The 27,115-nt window shown below is 31.8% G+C and overlaps 7 protein-coding genes across 16 annotated transcripts; 4 read left to right on the top strand and 3 right to left on the bottom strand.

Moving 5' to 3' along the window:
* Window positions 1-306: 306 nt before the first annotated feature.
* Window positions 307-2,116, bottom strand: LOC128389958 (myelin transcription factor 1-like protein). Of its 2 annotated transcripts, XM_053349620.1 has the most exons (4): window positions 1,930-2,116; window positions 1,716-1,819; window positions 1,200-1,556; window positions 307-1,100 (listed from the first exon to the last, which is right to left on the bottom strand). In XM_053349620.1, the coding sequence occupies exons 2-4, from the start codon at window positions 1,811-1,813 to the stop codon at window positions 329-331; spliced, it is 1,227 nt and encodes a 408-aa protein (XP_053205595.1). In that variant the 5' UTR covers window positions 1,814-1,819; window positions 1,930-2,116; the 3' UTR covers window positions 307-328. The 2 variants fall into 2 exon arrangements, with proteins under 2 accessions (XP_053205595.1, XP_053205602.1); XM_053349627.1 differs by lacking the exon at window positions 1,930-2,116 and having other exon boundaries at window positions 1,716-1,923.
* Window positions 2,117-2,264: 148 nt separating this feature from the next.
* Window positions 2,265-4,004, top strand: LOC128389986 (probable serine/threonine-protein kinase clkA). Its single transcript, XM_053349646.1, has 3 exons — window positions 2,265-2,516; window positions 2,609-2,655; window positions 2,809-4,004. Exons 1-3 carry the CDS (start codon window positions 2,381-2,383, stop codon window positions 3,646-3,648), a joined length of 1,023 nt encoding a protein of 340 aa, XP_053205621.1. The 5' UTR covers window positions 2,265-2,380; the 3' UTR covers window positions 3,649-4,004.
* Window positions 4,005-4,331: 327 nt separating this feature from the next.
* LOC128389891 (high affinity cationic amino acid transporter 1-like) lies at window positions 4,332-11,517 on the top strand. 4 transcript variants are annotated; one of them, XM_053349546.1, is made up of 11 exons: window positions 4,332-5,823; window positions 6,853-6,944; window positions 7,367-7,760; window positions 7,853-8,101; window positions 8,171-8,326; window positions 8,406-9,132; window positions 9,310-9,432; window positions 9,743-9,960; window positions 10,063-10,229; window positions 10,527-10,635; window positions 10,917-11,517. In XM_053349546.1, exons 3-11 carry the CDS (start codon window positions 7,649-7,651, stop codon window positions 11,027-11,029), a joined length of 1,974 nt encoding a protein of 657 aa, XP_053205521.1. In that variant the 5' UTR covers window positions 4,332-5,823; window positions 6,853-6,944; window positions 7,367-7,648; the 3' UTR covers window positions 11,030-11,517. The 4 variants fall into 4 exon arrangements, with proteins under 4 accessions (XP_053205521.1, XP_053205513.1, XP_053205538.1 ...); XM_053349538.1 differs by lacking the exon at window positions 6,853-6,944; XM_053349563.1 differs by lacking the exons at window positions 6,853-6,944; window positions 9,310-9,432 and having other exon boundaries at window positions 4,361-5,823.
* A 607-nt stretch (window positions 11,518-12,124) lies between these two features.
* LOC128390005 (putative lipoyltransferase 2, mitochondrial) lies at window positions 12,125-13,489 on the top strand. Its single transcript, XM_053349666.1, has one exon. It carries the CDS (start codon window positions 12,509-12,511, stop codon window positions 13,217-13,219), a length of 711 nt encoding a protein of 236 aa, XP_053205641.1. The 5' UTR covers window positions 12,125-12,508; the 3' UTR covers window positions 13,220-13,489.
* On the bottom strand, window positions 13,301-15,994 carry LOC128389914 (integrator complex subunit 9-like). Of its 2 annotated transcripts, none has more exons than XM_053349583.1 (6): window positions 15,867-15,994; window positions 15,685-15,727; window positions 15,413-15,604; window positions 15,269-15,331; window positions 13,605-15,194; window positions 13,301-13,533 (listed from the first exon to the last, which is right to left on the bottom strand). In XM_053349583.1, the coding sequence occupies exons 2-6, from the start codon at window positions 15,691-15,693 to the stop codon at window positions 13,414-13,416; spliced, it is 1,974 nt and encodes a 657-aa protein (XP_053205558.1). In that variant the 5' UTR covers window positions 15,694-15,727; window positions 15,867-15,994; the 3' UTR covers window positions 13,301-13,413. The 2 variants fall into 2 exon arrangements, with proteins under 2 accessions (XP_053205558.1, XP_053205550.1); XM_053349575.1 differs by having other exon boundaries at window positions 15,818-15,983.
* A 99-nt stretch (window positions 15,995-16,093) lies between these two features.
* Window positions 16,094-17,572, bottom strand: LOC128389996 (N-glycosylase/DNA lyase-like). The gene is made up of 3 exons (XM_053349654.1): window positions 16,817-17,572; window positions 16,576-16,725; window positions 16,094-16,507 (listed from the first exon to the last, which is right to left on the bottom strand). The coding sequence occupies exons 1-3, from the start codon at window positions 17,481-17,483 to the stop codon at window positions 16,317-16,319; spliced, it is 1,008 nt and encodes a 335-aa protein (XP_053205629.1). The 5' UTR covers window positions 17,484-17,572; the 3' UTR covers window positions 16,094-16,316.
* A 141-nt stretch (window positions 17,573-17,713) lies between these two features.
* Window positions 17,714-25,928, top strand: LOC128389829 (adenomatous polyposis coli protein-like). Of its 5 annotated transcripts, XM_053349485.1 has the most exons (6): window positions 17,714-18,270; window positions 18,498-18,980; window positions 19,244-19,433; window positions 19,550-19,644; window positions 20,417-20,518; window positions 20,616-25,928. In XM_053349485.1, the coding sequence occupies exon 6, from the start codon at window positions 20,672-20,674 to the stop codon at window positions 25,643-25,645; it is 4,974 nt and encodes a 1,657-aa protein (XP_053205460.1). In that variant the 5' UTR covers window positions 17,714-18,270; window positions 18,498-18,980; window positions 19,244-19,433; window positions 19,550-19,644; window positions 20,417-20,518; window positions 20,616-20,671; the 3' UTR covers window positions 25,646-25,928. The 5 variants fall into 5 exon arrangements, with proteins under 5 accessions (XP_053205460.1, XP_053205445.1, XP_053205453.1 ...); XM_053349470.1 differs by lacking the exon at window positions 20,417-20,518; XM_053349478.1 differs by lacking the exons at window positions 19,550-19,644; window positions 20,417-20,518.
* The last annotated feature ends 1,187 nt before the right edge of the window (window positions 25,929-27,115 follow it).

Genomic DNA, 27,115 nt, shown 5'->3' with positions numbered 1-27,115 from the left:
ATAGAAACAATTTACAATTAGAAGAATAAATTTTCTAGATTTGTTTCTTTTCTTGTTGGTTTTCATTTATGTTTACAAATATTATTTGACATTTTCAAACATTTCCAATGAAAATATCACTAACTTTGTAAGAGAAATTGGTTTCAAGGACAATCGGTTTGATTTTAGACACAAAATACAGGAAGAAATTAATTAATGAGAAGCAATTTCCTTTCAAATTCTAAGATCAAATTTGATTACTTGGTAATACATATAAATATAAGTATTTATGATGCAGTGAAAATGTTATCATATAGCAACAGGTAGTTGACAAATAAATAGAAAATTTTTATTCACTTGTGTCCGAAACTATTGCTACACTTGATGTCACCCTACTCAATAATCCAGCGACTTGTTCAGAGGGTAAAATTGTGCCCCAAGAAAATTCAAGCAGATTGTTGGCAATTTGGTCAATTTGTTGTACTTGTAAACTTGTATTAGTAATACGAGTGTCCGTGTATGCGGTTAAAACTATGATAACATCAAGATAAAGAGCTTTGTCGTGATCGGTAAAAGGATGTAAAGACAAAGCGGCATTTCCATCTAGACGCTCGATTCCATCAAGAACGACAGAATGTAACTGTTTGGATCCCAATACTTTATGAAGTTCATTATGAAGATCAAGTTTAGATAAATTATCAGCATTGATGATTGGCGATTGATCTTCTTCGAAAATTGTTGCAATTGATTGTGATAAACCAAGAGAAAGACATTTAACTGCTTGAGAGTTCTGGTTAGATCCAACGAGTAAGATAACGGCAGGTTCGATGTTATTGTACTTTTCAGAAGGAACAGTTCTCTCTAGAATCGTTCGGACACTTTTATTTATCACTTTTTGGCTTAAATTTGGTAAAGCTGATCCACATCTGGAAACCAGATCAGAAAAGGATGTTTCCCATCGTTTTAATCTGTCATTTTGTGGATTTTTCGCAGTTTGTGTCATCGTGAAAGAGACTGCTATTAATAGGCCAATAGCGGCAATTAAAATAATAAAAATTGGATTCCAGGAATTATCTTTCTTTACAATGTTCTGTTCAGAATTGTCAGAGCTTATTGTTGGACTAAATATTAGTAAATAGCATCAGAAATAGTGATGGAAAAGAGAGAAAAGAATATCGGAAATTAATACAAATCTATAAAGGTGAAAGATGAGAACATACCGAATATTGTGAACAACTTTTGGTTCTTCCAAATTTGCTTTTACTTCCAAATTTTCTCTTTCTGCAATATTTTCCTCTGCACTTTCTTCTTCTTCATCTTCTAGAACATTTTCCGCCACAACGTTCTCTTCTTCGATGGTTCCTTCTATCTTATCATTCTCTACAGTTTTTTCTTCAACAATGGCTTTTCTAATCAAGGAAGATTTCTTTGGTTTGTCTGCTCTCGGACACCCCGATAGACTACGGTGGGAGGAATGTTTGCCGGTTATGTGACCAGATCCATCACAACCCGGTGTTGGACACTTGAGTTCGACATGTTGAGCTTGAGATTTAGCAGCACGAGGACATCCACTTAGACTAGAGAGAAAGTACACAAGTTTACAGTTTACAATTGAGGAAATAAAACCAAGATCGAGGAAAAGGGAAAGAGAGAAAAAAACATAGACCAGAGTGAAATAAATGAGAATAAAAGTAAGAAGCTAAAAAAGAAAAAGTCTCAAGAAAAAGAAAACTTACCTTCTATGTGTTGCATGTCTTCCAGAAATATGTCCCATTCCATCACATCCTGGAGTCGGACATATTTGTTGAGGTAATTCTTTCCCATCTCTAATCATTTTGAACTAATTTATGTAATAAAATGAAATCAAATATAATTAGAAAATCTTATTTAACCAAAAACAAACAGAAAATGCGAAACAAACAAAAAGCAATAAAACCAAAAAAGTCAAACCTTTTGAAATCTCTTTCTTCCTATGAACCAAATCCCAATAGATGGCAATAGATTAGTTAACTAAAGTTGAGACAATAAATGAACAGAAAGATGAGATTACGAACAACTGAACAATACATGAAAAATGAAAAGAAAAAGAGAAAATTATCTTAAACAATTGCAAACACAATCAATTAATCAAAACAAAAATCAATTAAAATATTAAGAAAATTTGACTTTTCCAAAAAGAAAATGCAATTTTCGTTCCGGTCCCGAATTCGGGATCTCAATCAATTTCTATTCTCGGATATTTTTTTTCGGATCGAATCTTTTTTCTCTTTCTATTTTCTCTTTCGACTTTTTTTTGTTGTTGTTTGTTCTTTCACTTTTTTTGTTAAATTCTAATTTTAATGATTTTAATTAATTCATTTTTAACTTAAATTTGTTTGTGTCAATTAGTTTACATGTAGCTATGTCATTCTGGCCTGGTAAAGGTCTTTTCAACAATCGAAATAAACGTCAACAAAGAGTTCGATTGGTCTGGACACCTCCGGAAAAATTTGATGACTACAATAATGGCGCTAATCAAATAGAGAAACCAAAGCAAAGTAAGAGACTATATAACATTTACAATTGAATTTTCTATTCTTTTTCATTCTATTCAATTAACATTTAATTTGCTCAATTATTTTCTCTTCAGGTAATTGTCCAGTGGAAAATGTTAATGGCAATGGAATATCAGTTGATGTAAGTATTGAATGTTCTTTTTTTCTTTATGATTGGTCGATTTAATTTAGAATATTTATAACAAATGCTTATTTTTTCTCTTTTCAATGTATTTTCATGTCTTTTTTTTTGTATTTTCTTCTCATTTTTATCGGTTTAATTGAACTTTTACAGTCCAATTCTACTATTTCTGATGGTAAAAACCAGAGAAAGGTGACTAAAAATGGTGATTCTGGTCGTGGTAAAAAAAAGAAACGTAATTGCAAAGCTACAAATGGTCGCTCATCTATTTCAGATGATCAAGAAAGGTTAAATGGTGAACATGAAAATGGCGGGAAAGGTAATGGTAAAATTAATGGTCATAAAGATGAATGTGAGTTAAATAAAAATGTTAATAATGGTGAACAAAGGTCTAGAACAAGATCATTTACAAAATCAAAGAAATCCGAGGAATTGGCCTGTCTGAAAGATTCCAGGGAAAAAGAAAAAAATACAAATGGTAATTCAATGAGACGTAATAAACATGTTAATGGTGATGATAATCATGGGGATGTTGATAATGATAATGATGCTAATCATGATGACGATGATGATGATGATAACTGGGATGAAGTCAGAGACGCTATTGGACCAGTTACTCGATGTTCATCTTCATCCTCTTTATCTTCATCTTGTTCAAATTCATCATTGATTAAACATTATACAAATGTGATAATGAATTGCTGTGATAACCATTTTAAAGAAGATTGTGATTTTGTTCGGGCCAAAATTGATCGTATTCTAAAAGCTCACTGGAAAGATCGATTGAATCGTTTAAAGGTAAAAATGTCACCATCAAATGAAGATACTTTTAGTGAGAAAACAGATAGTCAACCATCAAAACAATCTTCCCCAGCGACTGATTCGATTGCATTTGAACTTCGACCTGCACGTTTACCATTAAACAAAAAAACATGGACCAAGTTGAGGAGATCAAATCGTAACAGTGATTGGCTTCTTAACGAGGAAACATAATCTCAATTAATCTATTCTCATCTCACTTCATCAATTCTCAACAATCTACTTCTCTCACTCTCTCTATCTCTCCCTTACTGTTTGTTTCACTTAAAACTATCAACAAAGAAAAAGTTTAATTATCTCAACCAAAAAAAAAAAATAATTTTGATAGGAAACTAAAGATTACACTCTATCCTCAATATCTTTAATTTTTAAATGAATAATTTAAAATAACGAGTGCACCATATCCCTTTTCACTGAGGATAAATGTTTAATGTTGAATGTTAATTGTAACAATGCTTATTTTTGCAATTTAAGCAGCATCTTATATATGTTTAACCACTTTTATTGTTTTTAATTAACTAATTACTCTTCTCCCTGTCACCTTTCATCATTTGATGACAATTTCTCATATTTGAACCCACAAAGAAAAACGAACATTATTTTCTTTCAATCACAATTACAACACTAACTACTTTCTTCTTCTTTTTGCTCTATTTTGAAAAGCAAAACAATTAAAGTTTAATTTTCTCTAATAATTAAAAATCTTTCCCTTTACCTTTCCACCAATTAATTAAATTTAATTCGGAACAACAAATAGGTAAACAAAATTTTCTATACAACAAGAAATGTAAACAAAAAGGTAAACAGAGAAAAAGGTTAATAATAATTGAAGAAGAAACAATTAAGTTTACTAATCGAAATTCTATTGACAATTAGTGACAGAAGAATAATTTAACATAGTTATTGACAATTATCTCTCCACAATTGATTAAAAGATCAACAATTAACTTGAGTTGATGTAAACTCGTCGTTGTTGTCAAGGTAATGGAAAAGTAAACAAATGATGTAATATCAACATCGATCACTTTTTCTTTGTTATTATTTGTCTCATGTCTTCATTTGATTGTAAATCATTGATTGTTGCGATTTAATTTTAATTTGTCTAGTATTGCTATTCTAAATTGTGTATCAGGAACAATGGGTTGATCAGGACAATATAAATTAATTGTATTCTCATCGAATCGTAATCATCATCATCTCCATCAAATCCTCACACAACCATTGGAATCATCATTTAATTTTCAATTAAAATGTGATGAGAAATTAATTTTAATCTACCTGATGATCATTCTGATTGAAATTAATTAACTAATATTATTGTTTATCATAATTCATTGATTACTTATAATTGTCAGTTGATTTAGTGTTCATGTTTATCATGTTGTGTCACGTTAATGATTGTTTATTGTTATTATTATGATTACATGAAATTGTTGATTGTAGTAAACCTGTTGAGTTAATTGGTCAGTTTTATATTGATGAGAAACAAAAATTAATCAATTGATTGCTTAATGATCATGATGCAATTTATAAGATAATCGTTGTAAACATCATTATGATCAATGATTTTTACCTCTATTTTAATTGTTGATCATTCATCTTGATTGTCAGATTTTACCAATTAATGTGATTATTTATGGTTACATGTCTGCAAATGTCTATGTGTTGATTGATCAAACTCAATTCTTGTGTAATTATCATCTCATCATCTCATCATCATTTGGTGATTACTGTTTTTAACGTGTTTTAATCAATAAGCTGAGACCCATGAGATGCTAGTGATTAACCTAAATAATAATGAACACTACCGGCTATTAATAGAGATATTGAACAATTAACAAGACAAACTTTTCCAATTGTAATTAAGATCTTCAAGTTAATTAACGAAAGAAAATTGAAAAGCAAATGTGATTAACTTTATCTCTTCTATGTAATATTAACTTCTCGAGACGAACATTTAATTTCATTGTTTCCAATCTTCTTCTGGTTCATTCTAATCATCGACAATTAAATCAAACAACCTCAATTCAAAGAGTGAGAGAAAGAGAAAGAAAGGAAAAAATTATCATCATGATCATCACAATTGTCACCTTTTTTTTGTTATATTATTTTCTCCATGAACAATAACAATATTGTGGAAAAATTATTCAATAATAATTAATGAATTTGTATTTTAATTGTAAGAACAAAATTTCACATCAACAAAGGTAATCAAACGAAACCCTTGAAGGCATCAAAATACAAGACAAAGACAAGAATCATGATTAATGCTCACCCAGCGATCATGTTAATCAACCACCAAAGCTGAACAACAATCAACTGATTACAATTATCTTCATCAATTACAATGTAAGTTTCCATTTTCTAATTGTTCCTAGAAAACAAAACAATTACCTTTGCCTTAAAGGGTTTGTTTTGATTATCCTCACCAATGGAAAACATTATGATTATGATTCCCTTTCAATTGAAAAGATTGATGGTTTTAAAGTGAATCAAATTAAATCAATTAATTGTTGACAGCATGTTGATCATGTCACAATATTGAATAAAGGAAAATTTATTGAACAAATTATCGTTAATCCAGTTGAAATTTTAATCCAAATTCATTAACGATCCCATTGAATAAGATGTATCAAAATCGTTACCATATGTTAGGTTTTCAGAGTTTTTTTTTCTGGTTTTCTGAAGACAAGGTTATTTATTGGATGCGAACAGGATTAACTAAATTTAATTATATTGATGACAATGATTATCCGGTTCTATAGTTAATCCTGTTTGATTATCTAGATGGTTTTTTGTTTCATCTTTTTTTTTTACAATTGAATTTAAATTGCAAATGACAACCAGACAATTTTAATCCAAAACTCTTGAGTAAATTGAAATCGATTTTAACTTTTACCAATATTGTTGATAGAAAGCAGATAAATCAATGTAACACAATTTACTTTTAATCAAGTGGATTAATTAATGTTATCCAACTGATTAAACAATGAAACAAAAGAAGATCAATTAGAGAAAATGAGAGAGAAAAGATTAATCAGAAAAAAAAGGTAAAGGAAAAGAAAAAGAATTGACCAAAAATCGAAATACCTTCGAATCGTCGCCATTTTGATTTTCAATTTCATTTCATTTCCTTTTCCATGAGCATATCAGTAAATCTACTGAAAAAGAAAACGAACAAGGAAAAATTCTATTCTACATTTATTCTAAATTGTCAATATTGTCAACAATCAATAAGTTTCACGTTAAATGTTCAAATTAACGTTAATCACTTAATCCAAAGAAAAGTGCAAATGTTACTTTTACTATTATTCATTTCCATTGACTCATTGGAATTGTCTCATTCTTGTTTCTCTCTCATCATGAACCATAATTCAGTTGATCATTATTAAGGAACAACAATTAAATGTGAATTAAATGATGGCGAGTTAACGTGGGTGTAGCTTTTTAATGTTTCTTTTGACATCTTGGTGAGTTTTACATGGAAACGAAAGTGTTGATTACGAAATTTACCTTTTTGAAAACTTCTTTTTCCATCATTCCAACTAATCTTTATCTCTTTTTCTCGTCATGACTTGATCTTGTTCTCCATCATCATCATCATCATCATCATCGCCTTCTAATTGTTTATATTTCTACCTCTATGTGTTTATCCTTCTCTCTCTCTCTCTCTCTCTCTCTCTGCCCAATATAATTATACACAATGTTTTCCATTCTCCAATGATCATAACAACTATTACTTATTTCGTTGAATTCACTTATTAGCCATCACCTCCCTCCTTTTCTTTCTCACTCACTCTCTTCCATAATCTCCTTTGCTCACGCTGTTTATCATCATCATCATCAACATCATATTCTCAACTCACTTTTTTATTTTCTTTTTCTCTTTCAGCCTCTCCTGGTATTCCTACCTAAAGCTACCTTGAGCGATTATTGTAGTTGTTTTTTTCTTCATCAAATGATTACATCAACTCCATCATCATCATCAACAACATCAACTTTATTCTGATCAGCAATCAACTATCAACATCTTTTTAGTTAGCAACACTTTTTTTTTCTTCTCTCTCTCTTTTCTTCAGCAATCAACAAAAGTATCAACACAACAAGGGAACAAAGAGTTAATTTGGTAAATTGAATATCTCTTTTTTTTTGTTAATCCATCAAGTGAATTGCGATGAATGTCAAATCATTTGGAAAAGCTCTTGTACGACGTAAACAAATTGAACCCAATTCTCCGTCGAGCGTTTTGAATCGCTGCTTAACGACCTTTGATTTAACGGCTCTTGGTGAGTGCGATTTTGTTTCTCTTTCGTTTAGGCCAAAGTTTTTATTTTCTTTTTTTCTTATTGTTCTTATTATTGTGTGTCCATCGGATTAGGTGTTGGAAGTACTCTTGGTCTTGGATTGTATGTCATCTCCGGTGATGTCGCGTCCAAAGAAGCTGGACCTGCGGTAATTTTTTCCTTTCTTTTCGCTGCCGTCGCCTCGATTCTTGCTGGTCTTTGCTATGCTGAGTTCGGTGCTCGTGTTCCCAAGGCGGGATCAGCTTATATCTACAGTTATGTTACCGTTGGTGAATTTATCGCTTTCATTATCGGTTGGAATATGATTCTTGAATATGTAATCGGTAAGATGGTTTTTCTTTTTCGTTCTTTTCGTTGTGTAATTGTGTTCCTTTTTTTCCCCTGGAAATTAGGAACTGCATCAGTTGCTCGTGGATTCAGTGGTTACATGGATTCGCTGTTTAATAAAACGATGTCTCGACATTTCGAACAGTGGATGCCGATTGATATTCCAAACATGTCTCGTTATCCTGATCTTTTCGCTTTTGCTATTACAATGTTTTTATCATGTAAGAAACAACCAACCAATTTGATTGCTCTATTTATTAATTGTTATGTTTACAATTTTCTTTTCAATTGTTTGATCAGTTTTGTTGGCTCTTGGTGTTAGAGAATCAACTCGATTTACGAGTATTTTCACCGTAATTAATCTTATCATTGTGACTTTCGTCATCGTTATCGGAGCATTTAAGGTCGATTTTCATAATTGGGCTCTCGACCCGGTTAAAGATCAACTTCCAGCCACCGCTGGAAAAGGTGGATTTCTACCGTTTGGATTTTCGGGAATGATGGCTGGAGCTGCGACCTGTTTCTACTCTTTCGTCGGGTTCGATATCATCGCAACGACCGGCGAAGAGGCTCAAAATCCTCAGAAATCAATTCCAATCTCAATTGTTGCTTCTCTTTTGATCTCATTTTTTGCCTACTTCGGTGTTTCCAGTATCCAAACTCTGATGGCTCCTTATTATGAGCTCGCAGTTTCAGCGCCACTTCCTTTCGCCTTTGAACGAGCCAATCTCTCCTTTGCTTGGTGGTTCATCACAATCGGTGCTCTTGCCGGCCTTTCAACCAGTCTTCTTGGTGCCATGTTCCCAATGCCTCGAGTCCTTTATTCAATGGCAACCGATGGATTAATCTTCCAATTTCTGGCCTACGTTCATCCCACCACACAAACCCCACTCGCCGCTACCATAGCATCCGGACTATTTGCCGGAATCATGGCCGTGTTTTTTGACGTCGACGAACTCGCTGGTATGATGTCAATCGGTACCCTTCTTGCTTACACCTTAGTCGCTGTATCAATTTTGATCCTCAGGTAAAACAAATTTAATCATTTTCACCTCAAACCCAAATCACTATTTGTATTTCATTCATAATCATTTAATAGTATTTGTTACTAATCAAACCTCTTTCTCTCTAATTCAAACTAATCAAAATGTCCATTTCTTTTCATCTAATTAATCTCACACAATTAACACCATCACCATTACAGTTACGAGTCTTTAATCGTATCGAAACAAACACGTTTCGCTAATCGTAATCATCGTTTCTCAAATGAAACTGATGCTTTAAATACTTCTGAATATGAGCCTTTAACCCAATCTCAATTCGATGAGTGAGTTAATTAACTAACTAACATTTTCCTCCTTAATCAATAGATTAAATTCTTGGTTTCCAATCAGTTGATTATTTTACTTTCCAAACCCAAAATTATCATTTAATTTGTTTCTTTTTGTTTTCCATTCATGGCAACGTTGTTTTAATTGTCGTATCATTAACACATCGTTATCCTAATTTTTATTTTTTTTCGTCAAACCAATAACATGACAATGACTTTCTCTGTTTATTATTGATTTAATTACTACAAGTGATGATATTCATTCATTAAATTGACCTTTTTTCCTTAATCCTTAAAATGAATTCAGATATGACGTTGAAAAGGAAGCAAATGATGATAATGAACGAGCAATTAGTCCCGAACTATCATCAGATTCAGGACCCGAATCAACGATTCCATTAACTAATGATAATGGTTTTCTCCCGATAATTGGTAGATTTAAGAGACGAGTCTTTAATTCATCAGGGATTATCTCACCTAATCAAGAGACTTCATTCATGAGTAAATTTTTAATCTCTGTCATCTGTAAGTTAATTAATGATATAAGTAAATTTTCATCTCTTCAAAACTTTCATGTTACTTAAAATAGTTATCTAATTACTGATTATCGGTTTACCTTTTCTTCAGGTGGAAACATTATACTATTGGATTTACTGTTAGTTTTACTTGAAAATCATCTCAGTCAATTAAATCTGATCTCCTTAATTGCTGTCGCCGCGGTATTGGCCTACCTGTATACGATGATTTTTGCTCTCTCCCGACAGCCAATCTCAACTACTGGCTCAGGATTTAAGGTTAATTGTCAACATTTCATTGATTAAGATAGATAATTATTACTATTTCCTATTAATTAACCTTCACCACCATAACCATCACTCATTCATGGATTTTTATATTGTTGACAATTGAATTGATCATGCTAATTTTGCTCCACAAATTAATACACATTCATCACTAATTATCAACAATATAATAATAGCCAATGAATCAATAGAAATCAATGATGACAAGATTAATTGTCTTGAACTGATTTTACTTTTTTGTTTCTCTTAATTGTTGATTGAAATTAACTTTTCTCTCTATTATTTTAGGTTCCTTGGGTTCCATTCACTCCAATCATCTCGATCTTCATTAATGTCTATTTAATGATGAAACTTTCAATCGCTACTTGGGTTCGTTTCGCAGTTTGGATGATCATAGGTAACAATTAACGATAATCACGATAAACAATTTCCTCTTAAACATAATATTAGCTAATGATTAACTTTGTTTTAACAAGATCAAGGTCTCTAATTAGATATTATTAGTTTTCACTAATCTATTTAACCATCAATGATTAACCCCTATCGAGTTAAATCCTTGTGACATTATTATTGTTCTTGAAACAATTAAATCAATTATAAGATTATCCTTTAACCTGTAACAATATAATTAACCCATTGATTAACTTTTAATTGTTTTCATCATCTTTTATCACACAGGGTTGGCAATTTACCTTTTCTATGGTATTTGGAATAGCAAAGAGCGTAACAATAGTGAAACAATTCAAATTGCTCCAGTTTCTTATAAATCAAAGGAATCAACATTGAGTTAAATTGTTAATTGTTAACAATTGATAAATTTTTACTTCGTATCTCTTACTACAAATGAAAATTATTTCTCTCTCATCATCATCAAAATGGTTAATTGAAATTAATTTAATTCACCAATCACCATTCGGATGATGAAACTGTCAACATAATCAACTTTAATCATTCAACTACAATTAACTATTATTGTATTTTTATTGACTCCAATCCATCAACAATCAAATCTTTATGGACCAAAAAATATTGTTTCTAATTTAACTAATTGATCAATTTTAGTTTTGACAATTTAATTACCATTATATAAATATAACTATCAAGAGACAATTAGATTAATTTTGGCTTAATCATTACCAATTTATATATATAAATATACAATCTAATTTTCTTACCAATTTAATTGTTAATCTACTATAATTAACTTTTTTTTTGTTTTTACTCTTTTAATTGTATTAATTCATTGATGATGATGATGATGTTCATTGTAATTTGTTAATTGTGATTGCGTTTTCCTCTTCCTTTCATTTAATTTCAATTTAATCATCTAATTGCTTGTTAATGTGACAACAATCAATATTGTTATTGATTAAACAACAAAAGCCAATTTATTACCGATCGTGTTTAAAGATTATTACAATTAACAAGAAAGTTAATATAAAGTTAATTAAAATGAATCTTTTTTTTCGCAATCAAAGGTTACAAGTTAATCATAAGTTGATTGTACGTCACAATTAAGACAAAAAGAGAAAAGGGTGATTTAAGAGAGAGAAAATGTAATTAAAACAATTAATTAAATAGCGAAATTAGTGAGAGAAACTCTAATAAAACAATAGAATCAAGGTTGATAATATTGAAGAGGAAAAGTAATAATAATTGGAGGAGACAATCAATTGATTCAAGTTCATTGATAAAACAAAACACGAGAACATTGTAACTAATAAAATAAATTGTTCGAGGTTATTGATTGGAAATTAGTAATTAGGTGGGATCAGATTCCGAGGGTCGTAACCTCTGAGGTGAAATGTCATCACTATGATCAGACCTCGAGTCATCATTTCCCATTAAAGAACCTGTAAAAACAGAATCATTAACAAGTTGATTGAAAGAATTTCCAATTTATTTCAATCAATTGTTTCACTTCAATTTTACAGTTTCTTTTGTAAAAGTAACAATTAATTACCATTAATTGGAGTTAATTGCTTGTCTCATTTGATTTTCTTTCATTAAACAGTTTTCTTCCAATTAATTAGTGATTAGTTTTTCAATTAGAATTAAATTGTTCTCTTTCATTTGATCGAGAAAAATCCATGTGATTGTCACATGATTTGTTTACATCTTGACTTGAGTTGTTGTTGTTGTTGTGTTTTGTTTTGTCGTTTATTTTATTTATTTATTTTTTTTTTGGTTAATTGTCAACAATTAATGTAAATGAGTTTGTTTCTTTGTGATTGATTCAATGACTGACATTATGATTGAAAAGGGAAATTATGTCTAAGCCTGTTGTTCAAGTGATCAATTTGGGAAGATTGAATTTTGCTGCTGCTTATCAGGCCCAATGTTCAGCCAGGGACAAATTGATTAATCAATTAAATCTTGTTCCATCATCATCATCATCATCGTTAAAGGTTAATCAGTATGAGAATAAATTATTTCTGGTTGAACATGATCCTGTTTATACTATTGGTATACGACGAGCTGATTATGGAGAGAAACTAATTGATTCTCTTAAATCACTTGGTGCTGATTTTGTTACCACTGATAGAGGAGGTTTAATAACCTTTCATGGTTATGGTCAATTAACAATTTATCCAATTCTCTATTTGGGTTGTTTCTTTTCCAATAAATCGATCCGGTGTTATGTCCATCGTTTAGAAGAGACTGTTATTGATACTTGTCAGAAAGTTTTACCGGTTCATAGGAAAATCTCAACAATCAGCCAATTTCCTGGTGTTTGGATTGAAGATAATCGTAAAATTGCCGCAATCGGTATTCATGGTAAACGGTATATCACCACTCATGGAATTTGTCTTAATTGTAACAATGATCTTTCTTGGTTTGATCATATTATTCCTTGTGGATTGGAAGGGAAAAAAGTTACATCGATAACTCAAGAGATTGGAAAAGAGTTTACAATTAACCAAACGATTCCTTTGTTTCTTGATTCTTTTGCCAAAAAATTTAATTGTGATCTGAAATGACACAATTATCTTCAATAATAACTTTTCTCTAAGTCAATAGTTCACAAGATTCATCTATTGCCAATGATTGACAAGCTCAAATTGTTACATGGAAAACAATCATTGCCAGTTTATCTTGAATTGAATTTTTAAAAAATATACAATCAATTGTACACAGAGTATTTAACAAAATTATCCATCATTTGCTTGATTGTTTAAATTTTCTTTAAACATTTAGATACCAAATCTTTTAATAAAATACGAAGTGAATCATTGGCATCACAAACAATATGGGTCAGAGAATCATCAATGGTTACAAAGGCTTCTTCGCTTCTCTGTTGGAAAATAATAGAAATTGTTAGAGTTAAATTTAATTGGGTTAATTGATTTTTATAATTATACTTACAAGTTGAACGATACAACCACTCGGTGTTTGTTCAATACTTGCATCGTAAATGCCCGCGTTTCCAAGTAGTTGCATGAACATTGGTAAATCTAATGTTCCATAGGTGTAAAATTGAGGTGGGATTGATTGTCCTTGATTGTTTCGTCGTATTTCATTTAATTCATTTGTTGAAACTGATTTCAGTTTAAATTTATTATCCTTTGCAATCAATGTTCCTGTAACAGTGGCCACTGAGATTCCAGATTTCAGTTCAACTGGATTCAAACTTGATGCTAGTTCACTGTCGATAGCAGCTCGTTCAAATTTACGATTTAATTTAACTTGAATTGTCTCGTTTCGTTTATAAGTAATCATCTCGGTTTCTGGTCCAGCATCGATAACCAGGTCAGTTTTATGTTGTAACAAGGGCGGTGGGCTAGTATATTTTTCTGATACAAGTACATTTGTTGGTTTAAGTTCACGTAATAGTTTGTTTACTTGGAAAAAATTGAGAGAAGTGTCAATTGGACACTGGACTACTCTCATAGCGACAGGATGATAAGGTGCTAAGGCATCAGCACAGGGGAAATCGGGCTCGGTGAAGACGATCAAATTGTTTGGTGATGATTTCCAAAGTTCAATAAAATGAACGACATCACCAAATCTGAGAGAGGGATGACCGGTGAAAACAATACAAGGACTTTTATAATCGTTACTAAAAGCGTCCACATGAATACCTTGGTAGTGTTTAAGTCGACCCGATCGAACTAGATATGAGTGACCAAAAGGCTCTTCGGGAAGATAAACTCTTGATTGTTTATTGGTTGTCAACCATTCGGCAAGAATGTTAGAGTAAGCAAGTGATTGATCGGCAACTGGAGAAACAAAGTAAACGGGAGTCGTTGCATATCCAGAATTGTCTAAATGGGGGATGAGACATTCAAAGAGATCATAAATTACTCCTGATGGATAACAGGGAATTAAGACATTTCCGCCGGTGGCCAAAGCGGTGGTTACACGAACACAAAGTTCGGTTAACATGTTATCCGGATTACAGGTTGGTGTTTGTGTGAGATTGGTAACAATCATGACATCGGCTTTTCTAAATGGTCCGTAATCAATTGGCTTCGGGTGGGTGGTGAGGGTTGATGTACTTGAGAGATAAACAATTTTTTCATGAGCGGTTTCAATCAACCAATTACACGATCCAATACAATAACCTGATGAATGAGCACTGATCTCGAAAGCACCGAAAATATCAACTTTCTCACCAAATCCAATCACTTTTACTTTCGAGAAGCTATTATTTAATTCCTTGCTAGTATATATTTGTCGCCATAGATGAGGTGGTAATGAGGCTAAATTAACAGGTAAAGGAATATTTCCATAGATTGATTTGTCCTTCCACTTTGATGCACATTTAACTTTAGGTGTTCTTTCAATATAAAAAATTATTTCCTCCATGAATTGACGTCCAATTTGAATTGTAGGTTCAGTGGCATAAACAACACCTTCAAAGTCAGTTCGTTCAGTTATATAAGGTAATCCTAACATACAAAGGTAGTTAGATACAAAAATAACATCGACATGTTTAAAATTGATTGTAGAAAACTGGAAGAAAAAGTGAAAAAGTAACAGAGAAGAACAATTAGAAAAACAATTCATATTGGTCTAATTATTTTTACCTCTGGACAACAGAATTCAGGTGAACTGTCCACAAATACTTTTCCACAACACTCCTTTAACTCCTATTATAAGTAAGAAAAAAAAAGATGAAAGGGATTGATTAATAAATTCTATCTTGGAAATTAAATTTAAAATTATCTTACTGATTCTAATTGAGCATCTTGATTATTACTCGGTGTCCAATTTGGAAGTGAAGATAAATGATTAGATGTAACCAAAGGTAATGGAATGAAGCCCAAAGTTGATAATGCATCTAAACCACTATCAAACATCATCAGGGTGTCTTTAAATTGTACCAAATTACATGGTTTGTTAACATTATCATTCAAAGAAATCTGAAAAAAAATCAGAGAACCAGAGGATTAGTAAACAATTAGTTAAAGGATTAAGATGACGGTTTCTAAAAACTACATACCAGTTTCATAATGCAACAGGTTCAATAACGGTTTTTAAAATGACTAAAAATAGTAAAGATAATTAGGAGACGAGAAATTAAATTAATTAAATTAAGAGATCAGCAAAATAACAATAAATTGATATCTTCTTACCGGCTTATGATAATCAAGGGAAAAAGTTGATGACACTCGCGAAACTTACCGAAAATTGATTCTATAGAGATTCTTGTGAAATTCAATCACATTAAAAGGTTAATTGATTAAGAAATAGATGAAATTATGACATAATTAATGTGACAATTAGAGTTAATTTTTTGGCAGAAATGAAAATGAAAACATGAGAAGTGAAAACCAATCAGAATTCAGCATTTCTGTTACCATGGAGATTTTTCGATGGCTCGAAATTCAAATTGAGAAAATGAAACGAAATCGAGAATTAAATCAACACTTTTGATTGTGAATTTATTTTATTTACAAAATGAAAATACAATAACAATTAAAGGAGAATATATTACACATTGATTGAAAGAAATTAAGAGTTTGATCATTTGGAAGTTGATTTAAAGACTATTACTAATGGTAAGCAAGAACGATGTTGTTTTCTTGTTGTGATTTAAAAAAATTGATGGATGAGAGATGATTAAGTTAATTGTTATTCCAATAATTTCTTGAATTTTGCAAGATCAGCTGTGAATAGAACTGAATGAGCCCAACCAGCATAAGGTCCAAAATGTGAACGGAAAAAATTTCCAATCTCTTTATACGATTTATCAGTCATTGTTTTGTTTTTCTTTAGGTGAGGTAGATAATCATTTAGAGCAATTTTCCAAACATGAGTATCAACTAAATGAAACATTGGGAGTGAACAAAATTAGATGAAGAATTAGAAGAAAAAAATTTAGTTAACTAACCAGGAATTGCATCATGTTTATCCAAAGACATTAAACAAACACAATCAGCAACTTTGGCACCAACACCAGGAAGAGACATCAATTGACTATGAGCTTTTTCATAACATTCATTTCTCAAATTGAATAACCATTTCTCAGGATTTTTCGCATCTGAAATCAATTGGAAAAGAAACAGAAACAATTAATTAATCGATCGGAAAATTTTTCCTTTGCTTTTGTGAAGGTGATTGAATAGTCTCACCGTTAGACATTATTGTTTTGGCTGCTTGATGGATGAATTTGGCTCGATAGCCAAAGCTTAATGATCGTAATTTACTTTCTACACCATCTTCACAAAGTCTACTGATTGATGGAAAATTATAAATTGTTCCAAATTCATGATCATCAAATAATTGTTGCCCATAAGTGGAACACAAGGAATCAACCATCATTGAGATTCTCGGAATGTTGTTATTAGATGAACAGATGAAACTGAATAGATTTTCAATCGGATCTTGACGAAGTATTCGTATACCAGGTAGTTGACATCCTTTGGAATTAAAATTTGAATCAATTTTTGACCATTTATCATAATAATCAACCAATGGAACTTGTAATTGAAAATAATCACTCAACAGATTGGATATGTCATCTTGAGATAATTTTTTACGTTTCGCTGCTTTTCCAGTCTTATTGTTTGAAGAATTTAACAGTTTCCAATGGATTGAACTGTCAACTGAATCACCGTCATCACCATGATTTACTTTCAAAGAATTAATATTCTGAGTTAATTCAAAAACATGATTGAAAATAATTCCAAACCAAACATTGTCTTTTTTTGATCTTCTTTTCCATCTGAAACATTGACCACAAACTAGAGTAAGAGATAAATTCAATTCTTTGGGCGAAACCCGAATAAAACCTTCCATAAGTGAAGATTAAAACAGAATTAGCTAATAATTATCGAAATGGAAACAATATCATCAAGAGACAACAATTAGAAAAACTCAGATGAATTTAAATGAACATATGATTGGAATCTCCATTTGAAATTGGCGGTTATTCTTTTCAGCGCCATCTGATGGTAGAAATTGTTCTTCGAAGTCAAAACAATTAAAATTAATAATTTAAAATTATTAATTAAGTTAACTTGACCCAATCCATTAAGTAGCCAAATCTTTATTTAATTTTGTTTTCGTTTAAAGTTTTCCTTGATTCTATGTTAATATGGCTGGTGATAAGAGATTGGATGTTCCCAAAAAAGATGAGAATCCATGTTCACCTGAGGAAACGAAAATGTTTGACAAGAAAAGATTCAAGATCGGAGATAAGATCAACTTTGGAAACTTCTCAAAAGTTTATTAGGCCAAATATCTTGTTAAAGATATCGCTGTTGAAGTGATCGATTTAACTAAAACCTCTTTCGAGTATCGTCAGAAATTTTCGAGAACTTGACACTCTCCAGACACTTCGACATCCAAATATTGTCACAATTCAAAAATTATGACAATAAGCAACAAAATTTTTATAATGAACGAGCAATTAGTCCCGAACTATCATCAGATTCAGGACCCGAATCAACGATTCCATTAACTAATGATAATGGTTTTCTCCCGATAATTGGTAGATTTAAGAGACGAGTCTTTAATTCATCAGGGATTATCTCACCTAATCAAGAGACTTCATTCATGAGTAAATTTTTAATCTCTGTCATCTGTAAGTTATTGTTAATTGAATATTTACTTATCAAAATTTAGAAACAATTAGATGATTAGTTTTGGAGTAAATAATTATTTCCAATTTCTTAACAAAAACAAATAGAAACAAATAACAAACAAATTAACTAATTTCTCGAGTGATAAGTAAATAATCCAATCGATTTGTCAGCTCATTCGTTAATTAACAATTAATCTTACAGTTTTTTTCTCTCTTTTCTATTTCAGGGGAATTATCAGCATATTAACGAAAAAGAATTAAAAATCAACTGGATTAAAATTGATTATTCCACGAGACGCATGACCAATATTCGGTTTATGGTAAAACCGCTTCGCCGATCAATAAATTTGATTCGGTTAACCGATTTCAGATCAATTTCTCTCTGATTGTAAAACCTTATTTTCGCCTTGTGATTGTCAACAATTAATCTTTTTACACATTTAACTGTCAATTGTATTTTCGATTGAAAAACTAGACAACAATTAAGGAGAAATCGTAAGTAAACCAACTAGAGAAGAGAAAACCAAAATAATCTCATTTTGATCTCAGAGAAAAAAAGACAGAGAAAAGACAGAGAAATATTTTCTTCTTTTCTCCAATGAGTCACCAAACTCTTTTGTCTATTTGAGGTTAAATCTTATGTCATGTTGATCAATTATTTTGATAATCGAATCAATCGAATAATGAACATTGAACAATTCAATTCCAAGGTAAGCTAATTCACTTAACCCTTTTCCCTGTTAATCGAATCGGTGAAAGAATCTAGATAATAACTGTTAATCCTTAATTCCAATCTCTAAATTGGGTGAAGTTATTTTCTAGGTGGAGACAATTTTCCTTTGTTAATCTGTTGCCTTTTCTATTTAATCTCAACCTCAATTCTCTGATTTAATTTTCTATTCTTATTATTTTGTTGATTATCTCCGGTGATTAAATGTGACCTTAAACTTATCTGTTACCGTTTCCGTAATAGTCAATCACTTTGTGAGTCTTGTCTATTTTTGGTTTTCCTTTTCCTGCCGATTGATTTTCTGGTTGCTTGATGATTTCCTTCCTGGGCCTTGCCTTTGTTTATCTCGTCTAAGCAATTGAATCAATATCTCTCATTCCTAAATCACAAGAATCAATGTTTCCATGATGTTTAGACTTAATTGTTAACTCAGGTATGTAGAATATTAAATTGTCTTAGAAATCTAAATATTCTATTACATTTTCTCTTCTTCTTTCCTAATTTTTTCTCTTAAAGATTAACTGCTATTCTTTTTCTTGATTCTTTCAGATGATCAGTCGACAATCTTAGTGAATTATTTTTCTATGTCAATATTTGAAAAGAATCAAATTCATTCATGTGTAAGGAGATTAGTCTAAGATTTGGTATGTGTCATCTTTATCCAATTTAGCCCGAAAGTGATTACTTGCATCAATCAATATGCTGACACATATTTTCCTGTTGACTGTAACCAATTAACATGATTAAGATTTGATTGTTTCTTAACCAAGTGATTTATCTGTAAACAATTTCAGTAATAACCTCAACATCTCTGTTTCTATGTGGTTAATTATTCCCTCTTTAAATACAGTTGAGACATTTTCCTTTTTGCTTCTCTCTCCTTTTGGAATCCCTCCAAATTTTATTTATCTCATCATTTGAACTTTTCTATCCCCAAACAACGTAGTTTATATCAAACTAACATCATGTTGAACTTACCCTGATCTTGTTGATCATTCACTTGAAAATTAACTTTTCTCTCGCAATTGTTACCCTATTCAAGTGAAGATCAACAGATTACAAACATTGGATAAACTAATTGTTTTTTTTTTATCCATTGGGTTGTTTATCCTTCCAATGGATGATAAACTATACTCATCATGTTTTTGTTCATTATTATCATGAGTTTCATGACACATAATTAACCATCATTAGATTATATTCTTTGAGATAATCTTGGTTCAACTTCAAGTGATTAACAGTTTTACAATGTTGTCAGGATGATTAGGATTAACAATCCAACCTTGTTTATTGTTAAATGTTGATGATTTAGACAAAATGTTTAAATATTTTCAATACCTAACAGCTAATTCAACGCTCTTTTTTTTTGGTTAACTAATCTGCACGAATATGTTAATCTAATCATCATTTAAGCAGCTGAATCTTATCAAGCGCAAGTCTATGGGATAAATTTTTTAAATCCTCTAGTCATGTTTTGTTTTGTATTGAATACAGTCAATTATGAAGTGAAGGTGAAAGGTGTGAGTTATTTTTACCGTTATTCCTCATCCGATCACGTTAATTGTGTTTCTCTCTGGTTATTTACATTTTCTCTTTGTTTTCTTCTCTCTTACAGTTTGACCTTTGGTTTTTATCGTCTTCAATAATCGAAGTGTAAATAAGTTTATTACCATGATGAACAGTCTTAATCAATCGACTCTTTCCTTTGGATCTAATCTTTCCTCTTCTAAGGGAGGTGGAGGTGGTGGAGATGATGAATTGGATACTTGTTCGATAATTAGTTTTGGTTCACATCGATCATCAAACAATAAGTTCAATTCAAATGTTTACAAGAATCAACAGCAACTGGAAATCAAAGCAGAAACTGTTTATTCACTTCTCTCCATGTTAACATGTAATAACGTTAAGGAAGAGATGTGTAACAAATTTTACTCCATGTCGCTGGATAAACGGATCTCTTTGGAAATGAGAAGCCACGGATGTATACCCTTGTTAATCCAATTGATTCATCCAATTGGAGAGGATACAAAGCATCATGAAGATAATTGGGATGATGTCAATTTAAATTCAGAAAAGGATGATGACGATAATGATTATGGTAGATTTGGTGACAACTCAAATGATGGGGAAAATAGTGAATTTGGATGTGCATCGAGTTTGGATTTAGAGGAAGATAATCTTAAGGAACTTGATATACGTAATAAAGCTTGTATTGCTTTGAGAAATATAATCAGATACAGTGAAGACACGAAAGCCGGTAAAAAGGAGATGAGAGTTCTTCAACTTTTAGAGGAAATTCGAGGATTTTGTGATAAATTTAAACGAGGAAATGGTGACCTGAGTGTATCAATGGCTCATCCAGGAGAAGCGACATCACAATTGATGAAAATTTCCTTCGATGAGGAACATCGAATTGCTATTTGTCTTCTTGGTGGACTTCATGCGATCGCTGAGTTAATCTTTTTCGATAACAAATATCATGGAAACACAACTTCACCTCAATGTATTACGGTTCGTCGATATGCTTTCATGGCCTTAACTAATCTTACATTTGGTGATGGAACCAATAAGTCAATTTTGTGTTCGAATAAACTAGTCATTCGAAGTGTCATTGAACAATTATATTCGCCGTCAGAAGAGCTGAGGCAAGTCACCGCTTCCGTTTTAAGGAATCTTTCTTGGAAAGCCGATGATCAAGGGAAAGACACCTTACGAGATATGGGAGCAGTGCGATTACTGATGCGAGCCGCACTAGAGGCAAGAAAAGAATCAACTCTCAAGTCCATATTAACGGCATTATGGAATCTGTCAGCTCATTCGACAACAAATAAAGCGGAAATTTGTGCTGTTGAAGGAGCGCTCAAGTTTCTAGTCTCAACTTTAAACTACCAATCACCAAACAATACCATGATTATCATTGAAAATGGCGGAGGAATACTGAGAAATGTGTCCAGTTATATTGCTCGACATGAACACCTTCGGGCTATTTTACGTGAACATGATACTCTTTCCATACTTCTTGAACAATTAGAATCACCTTCATTAACAATTGTCTCCAATGCCTGTGCTACTCTCTGGAATTTATCTGCTCGATGTATTCAAGATCAAATGAAACTGATTGAATTAGGTGCAATTCCAATGTTACGTAATCTAATCAATTCGAAGCATAAAATGATATCAATGGGATCAGCAGCAGCTCTTAAGAATCTTTCATCAGTTAAAAATTATCATGAAATGATTGATTCAAATTGTTTCTCATCCTCATCACGAAATTCATCTTGCAATTCACCAAGTACCACAAACACCACAAGCGCTTCAACAACTCCCACCCTTTTGGCTCGTAAATATAATGGTTTTCGTCCTGAATTAGATGATAGTTTGTCTGAAACATGTGATAATCTGGAATCTCCTAAATCAAGTCCCGCTCATGTCCGACGATTTCATCCACCACCACCGATCACTCGTTATGATTTACCCGACAGAATGTACACTTCATTTACTGTACCCACTCTCTCCAATCCTTATCCTTACATGTCCAAATCATCAAGTAAGGACAGTCTTGGAAGTACTCACTCAGAGCCAGTATACTATCCATTTAACAATCGATCATTAAATCAACAATCAACACTCACTACCAACAACAGTCAACCACATTTGGAACCCGCTCTTCCACGTTCATCATTTCACGGTTTTAATCCTCCGCCTCCACCTCCATCACCTTCCACTTCAACTATAAATTTCGCAAATGATTTAAGTCATCTTTTCCACGCTTATCCAATCAAGGTTTCTGACGTGAAAGAGAATGATAATATCTCTACGGTCACCGTACCAACTACTCTGATAAATCAGAATTCTGATCTTTTCGATAAGAAAATCTTGGAAAGTGCTCGACGAAATGTAGAAAACCTTTTATCTTCTCCAAATGGACAATACTTATCTTCATGTATCAATTCCCATCAATTTGGAGTCAAATTTACTAATAACGAAAATACAATCATTGGGATTAAACCCAATGAACGATTATTACCTCGTCGTAAATCAAGTACCGATGGAACTGAGATTGAGAGTCAACTGTTTCGATCTGCTCATCCTGATGAACCTTTGAACTATCGTCAAAACGACTCGACTCATATGTTGTCCAATTTATCTGAAGATAATTTAACTAAATTTACCCATCGATTGAACTACAATTGTTGCAAACACGAAACGCAAAACGAAAACGATTTATCATCATCTCAGTGCAATTTAATTGACTTTTCACCATCAAATGTAACCAAAAAGGTTAAAAGTGAGGACACAATTGTCGAAGAGAATGAAGAAAATTTAGTAAAAGAGGAAAATCAAATGATCAATAGCAATGAGAAAAGTCTTTTGGATGATGAATTGTTATCTACTTCAACACTTAATCGTTCCATTAGTTCAACAACCAACAATCAATCAATCAACTTTGGTGAAAACTGTGTAACATCAATGGAAGCAACTCCAATAATGTTTTCACGAACAAGTTCACTTGGTTCCATCTCGGGATTAGAAATTAAATCAATAGGAACTTCAATTTCTTCAGTTCCTTCTGAATTCAGTAAATTTACCAGCGACCCTATTTCACCCACTGATTTACCCGATTCACCAACACAAACAGAACCCACGACAATAATTAGTGGAGAAATTGAAACTCATTACAATGTAAAACCATCTCAACATTCATCATCCAATCCTTTATCTAGTGAAAACATTCACTACTTTGGTCAGACTCGAATGATTTTTGAGAAGCAACATTTAAAATCTCTTGAGATAAATCAAAATAAATCATCTGGACTAGATGAAAACCCATCAATTCAAATCAATGAAACCATTACGACTAAACTTGAAAAGGTAACTCAAATTATTGATCAAGTCCAAGAATCTTGTATTAATAACCTTGGAGTTTACGATTCCAAAGGAATCAAGTCTAATGATAACAATGGCGAGATGCTCAATGGACCTCCTCTTACATCAACTCAACCAGAATCATCAGTTTCATTATATTCACTGGAATCCCATGACATTAGCAATATAAAACCACCTTCATGTATTGATGAAGCTTCATTGAGTTTAGAATCATCTAATTTTCCATCATTAGAATTCACAAATACCATGGAACCCACTAAACCAGAACCACCCAAAATTATTTCGACTATTTTATCAACTGAACCTCGAGGTAAAAGTGCTTTCAATGGTATTGACACTTTCCTCGAAAGTACTAACCCACCATCGGACATGGAAGCAATTTCTGGTCTCTCAAGTAGCTGTGGGTCACTTAATTCACTTGATTCCGAATTAAATGATTTCAATTTCCCAATAGTTAAAGAATTTGATCTTGAGGCAACCAAATTAATCAAGAAACAAACGGAGGATATTATTCAACTCACAGAATCTCATAATATGGATGAAGATCAATGTTCAACCCCTACAACAACAACATCAACAACACCATCGATTAATAGTATCTTACCAAAGCCGATATTTCAACGTAATGATACATTTAATTGTGATGGACAAAATGAATCTGAAGATGATTCCAGAGCAACTTATATATGTTCACCACGACGGGCACGAATTGTCAAACCAGTTCTACGAACTCAATCAACTAATCATCCAAACAACAACAATAATGATAACAAAATAATTCGTCGTTTTAATAGTACATCATCTTCCAATAGTAGTAAAATTGCATCAAATGAATCGAATAAAAATAAATCATTGGTCATCAAAGGAACTAAAACTACTGCTCTTCGAGGTAATCGATCAAAATCAACCTCAGAAGGTCCCAGTGAACAGAAGTCAATAGGAACTTCAAGTTCAGTTCCAACAACTCCAGTAAAGAAATTAAATTCTACTAATAATAATGACACTAAATTCTCATCAAAAACTTACGTTGTTCGTAAGAGAACCGGTAGTTCAACGATAACCAATAATAACACCTCAGAATCTGATACCAACAATAATAACACTTATGGTTATAAAAATCGTTCTCTCTCATCAAATAAGATGTGCAATTCAACTTCCATTCACAATATTACCGATAAAATGTCCGGTAACCTTCAAACAAGTTCCTCTGTTTCAACTGGTCAATCAATTTCATCGTCGACATCATCATCAGCCCTTCATCTGAATAAACGATGTCCAGTTCAAAGTAAAATTGCATCACTTTGGAAAAGATCACATGCAGAAAAAGAAAATGTCACTAATCAAAGTTACATTCCAGCTAAAAATGACAACAATTGCAATAAAAATGTAAACAACAATACAATGTCCAGGCCGAATAAATTTGGTTCGAGTTTCTCTCAGATAAAAACCTCACCATCGATTCATCCCTCTCCAAGTACACCGTTAGCATCCTCATCATCAACCAGCACAACAACAAGTTTAACTCGCAGTTCAACCTATGAAAAGTTACCTTCATCTCCTAACGAAGCGATAAAAATGCAATCAACCACCAATCGAAAGGAAAACAAAGAAACAAGTACCGTTAGTCGAGTTCCTTTAACCAAAAATCGTATTCGACCAACACAAGATCAAATAACAACAACATCTCTTACAAACAATAAACAATCAAAAGTGATAACCTTACGATCAGAGACTAAAAGAAAAGGATCATTGATTTAATAATAAATCAACCGACCACCATCAGAAAAACATAATTATACAATTAAATTGATCTCATTTAAATGCAAGTCAAAACTTACAGATGATTAATTTAACTTAAACATGCATTATAATCAATAATTAACCCACCAAAATTTACCCAAACAATTGAATTGATCTCAAACCCATAAGCCAAAAAAAATGTGAATCAGTAAATTTTGAAATACTCATGAAACCAAAATAAACAATAAAAAAAGAAACACTTTTAATTGGAAACAATTGAAAAGTTAATTGTTTCATAATATTAACAACAACATGTTAATCTGTTAAAGCGCAGGTAAGATTATCAAAATGAAAGAGGATAAAATCAATAATCAACAAAAGCCATTTGAAATTAACAGGATAAGTTAAACTAATCAATAGTCACACTGATTGTACAAAACTTGCTCTCAACAATTTACCATGTTGGATATAGAGTTGAATCTGAATCAAGATGAACAGTTGATGATGATATTAATGATAATTATAATATAGAGATGAAAATGATGATCAAAAGTAAATTGTCAATAATCTTAATCTCAATGGTTAACAGAAAAGTAACTTTTAAACTTTTTTTCCTCTTTTCCTCTCCTTTGATGAACATCAATTAACTCACAAGGTTTTTAATGATTTTCACTTACAATCAATTCTGTTTTCTCTGTTTTCTTTTACTAACAATTTATTGATTAAATCAGGGTAACAACAACTCAATTAAGGTATTAAAAGTGAGTAACAGCAGTTAGAATCCACTAATAAGGTTGAAGGGAAAAGTTCACAATTAAATCTAATAGTTGAATCTTTTTTTTTGCTTCTCTCTAACTGAATCAATCTTAAAAGTGATTGTTATTATTCAGAAATTTTTGAATGATAAACTGTTGAGATGATGAAGATGAAGATGAAGATCTAACTGTTTTTTTTGTCTAATGATTGTACTCTTACTTTTTGATTATCACAATTGAATCGGTGTTCGTATCTTATCATTGTTAAAATATTCTAGTTGACAGATATGATAATAATTATTATAATAATGAAGACGATAAATGAAGTGCAAACAAAATGGTGTTTAGCTTTGGTAAGATGATGGAGAGGGAGGGAGAGAGAGAGAGAGAGAGAGAGAGAGAGAGAGAGAGAGAGAGAGATGATGATGATGATGAGGATGAAAGTGAAAAATATAAAGTACAAAGTGTTTGTGTAGTTGCAGAGGTAAAATTGATTACTTTCCTTTCCTGTTGTTGTTAGAGAAAAATATTAATCAATATATTATATACAGTATATGTTAGTATTTCCCACTCCCACTTGGAATCCACTCCCCACCTCTCCCACTTTCTCATTCTGAGAGAGAGAGTGAAAGTGAGAAAGATTCGATAGATATAAGAAAATAGTCTTGTTAAAGTCTCTTTGTAATAGTAAATAACAAGGAAGGAAACAAGGAGTTAACGAAGGCGAAATTAA

Source organism: Panonychus citri, unplaced genomic scaffold (assembly GCF_014898815.1).
Source record: "Panonychus citri isolate SS breed McGregor unplaced genomic scaffold, ASM1489881v1 Contig00011, whole genome shotgun sequence".
In the NCBI taxonomy this organism is placed as follows: domain Eukaryota; kingdom Metazoa; phylum Arthropoda; class Arachnida; order Trombidiformes; family Tetranychidae; genus Panonychus; species Panonychus citri.
The sequence above is the reverse complement of the archived record's forward strand: the minus strand, read 5'-3'. Positions and strand labels throughout refer to the sequence as shown.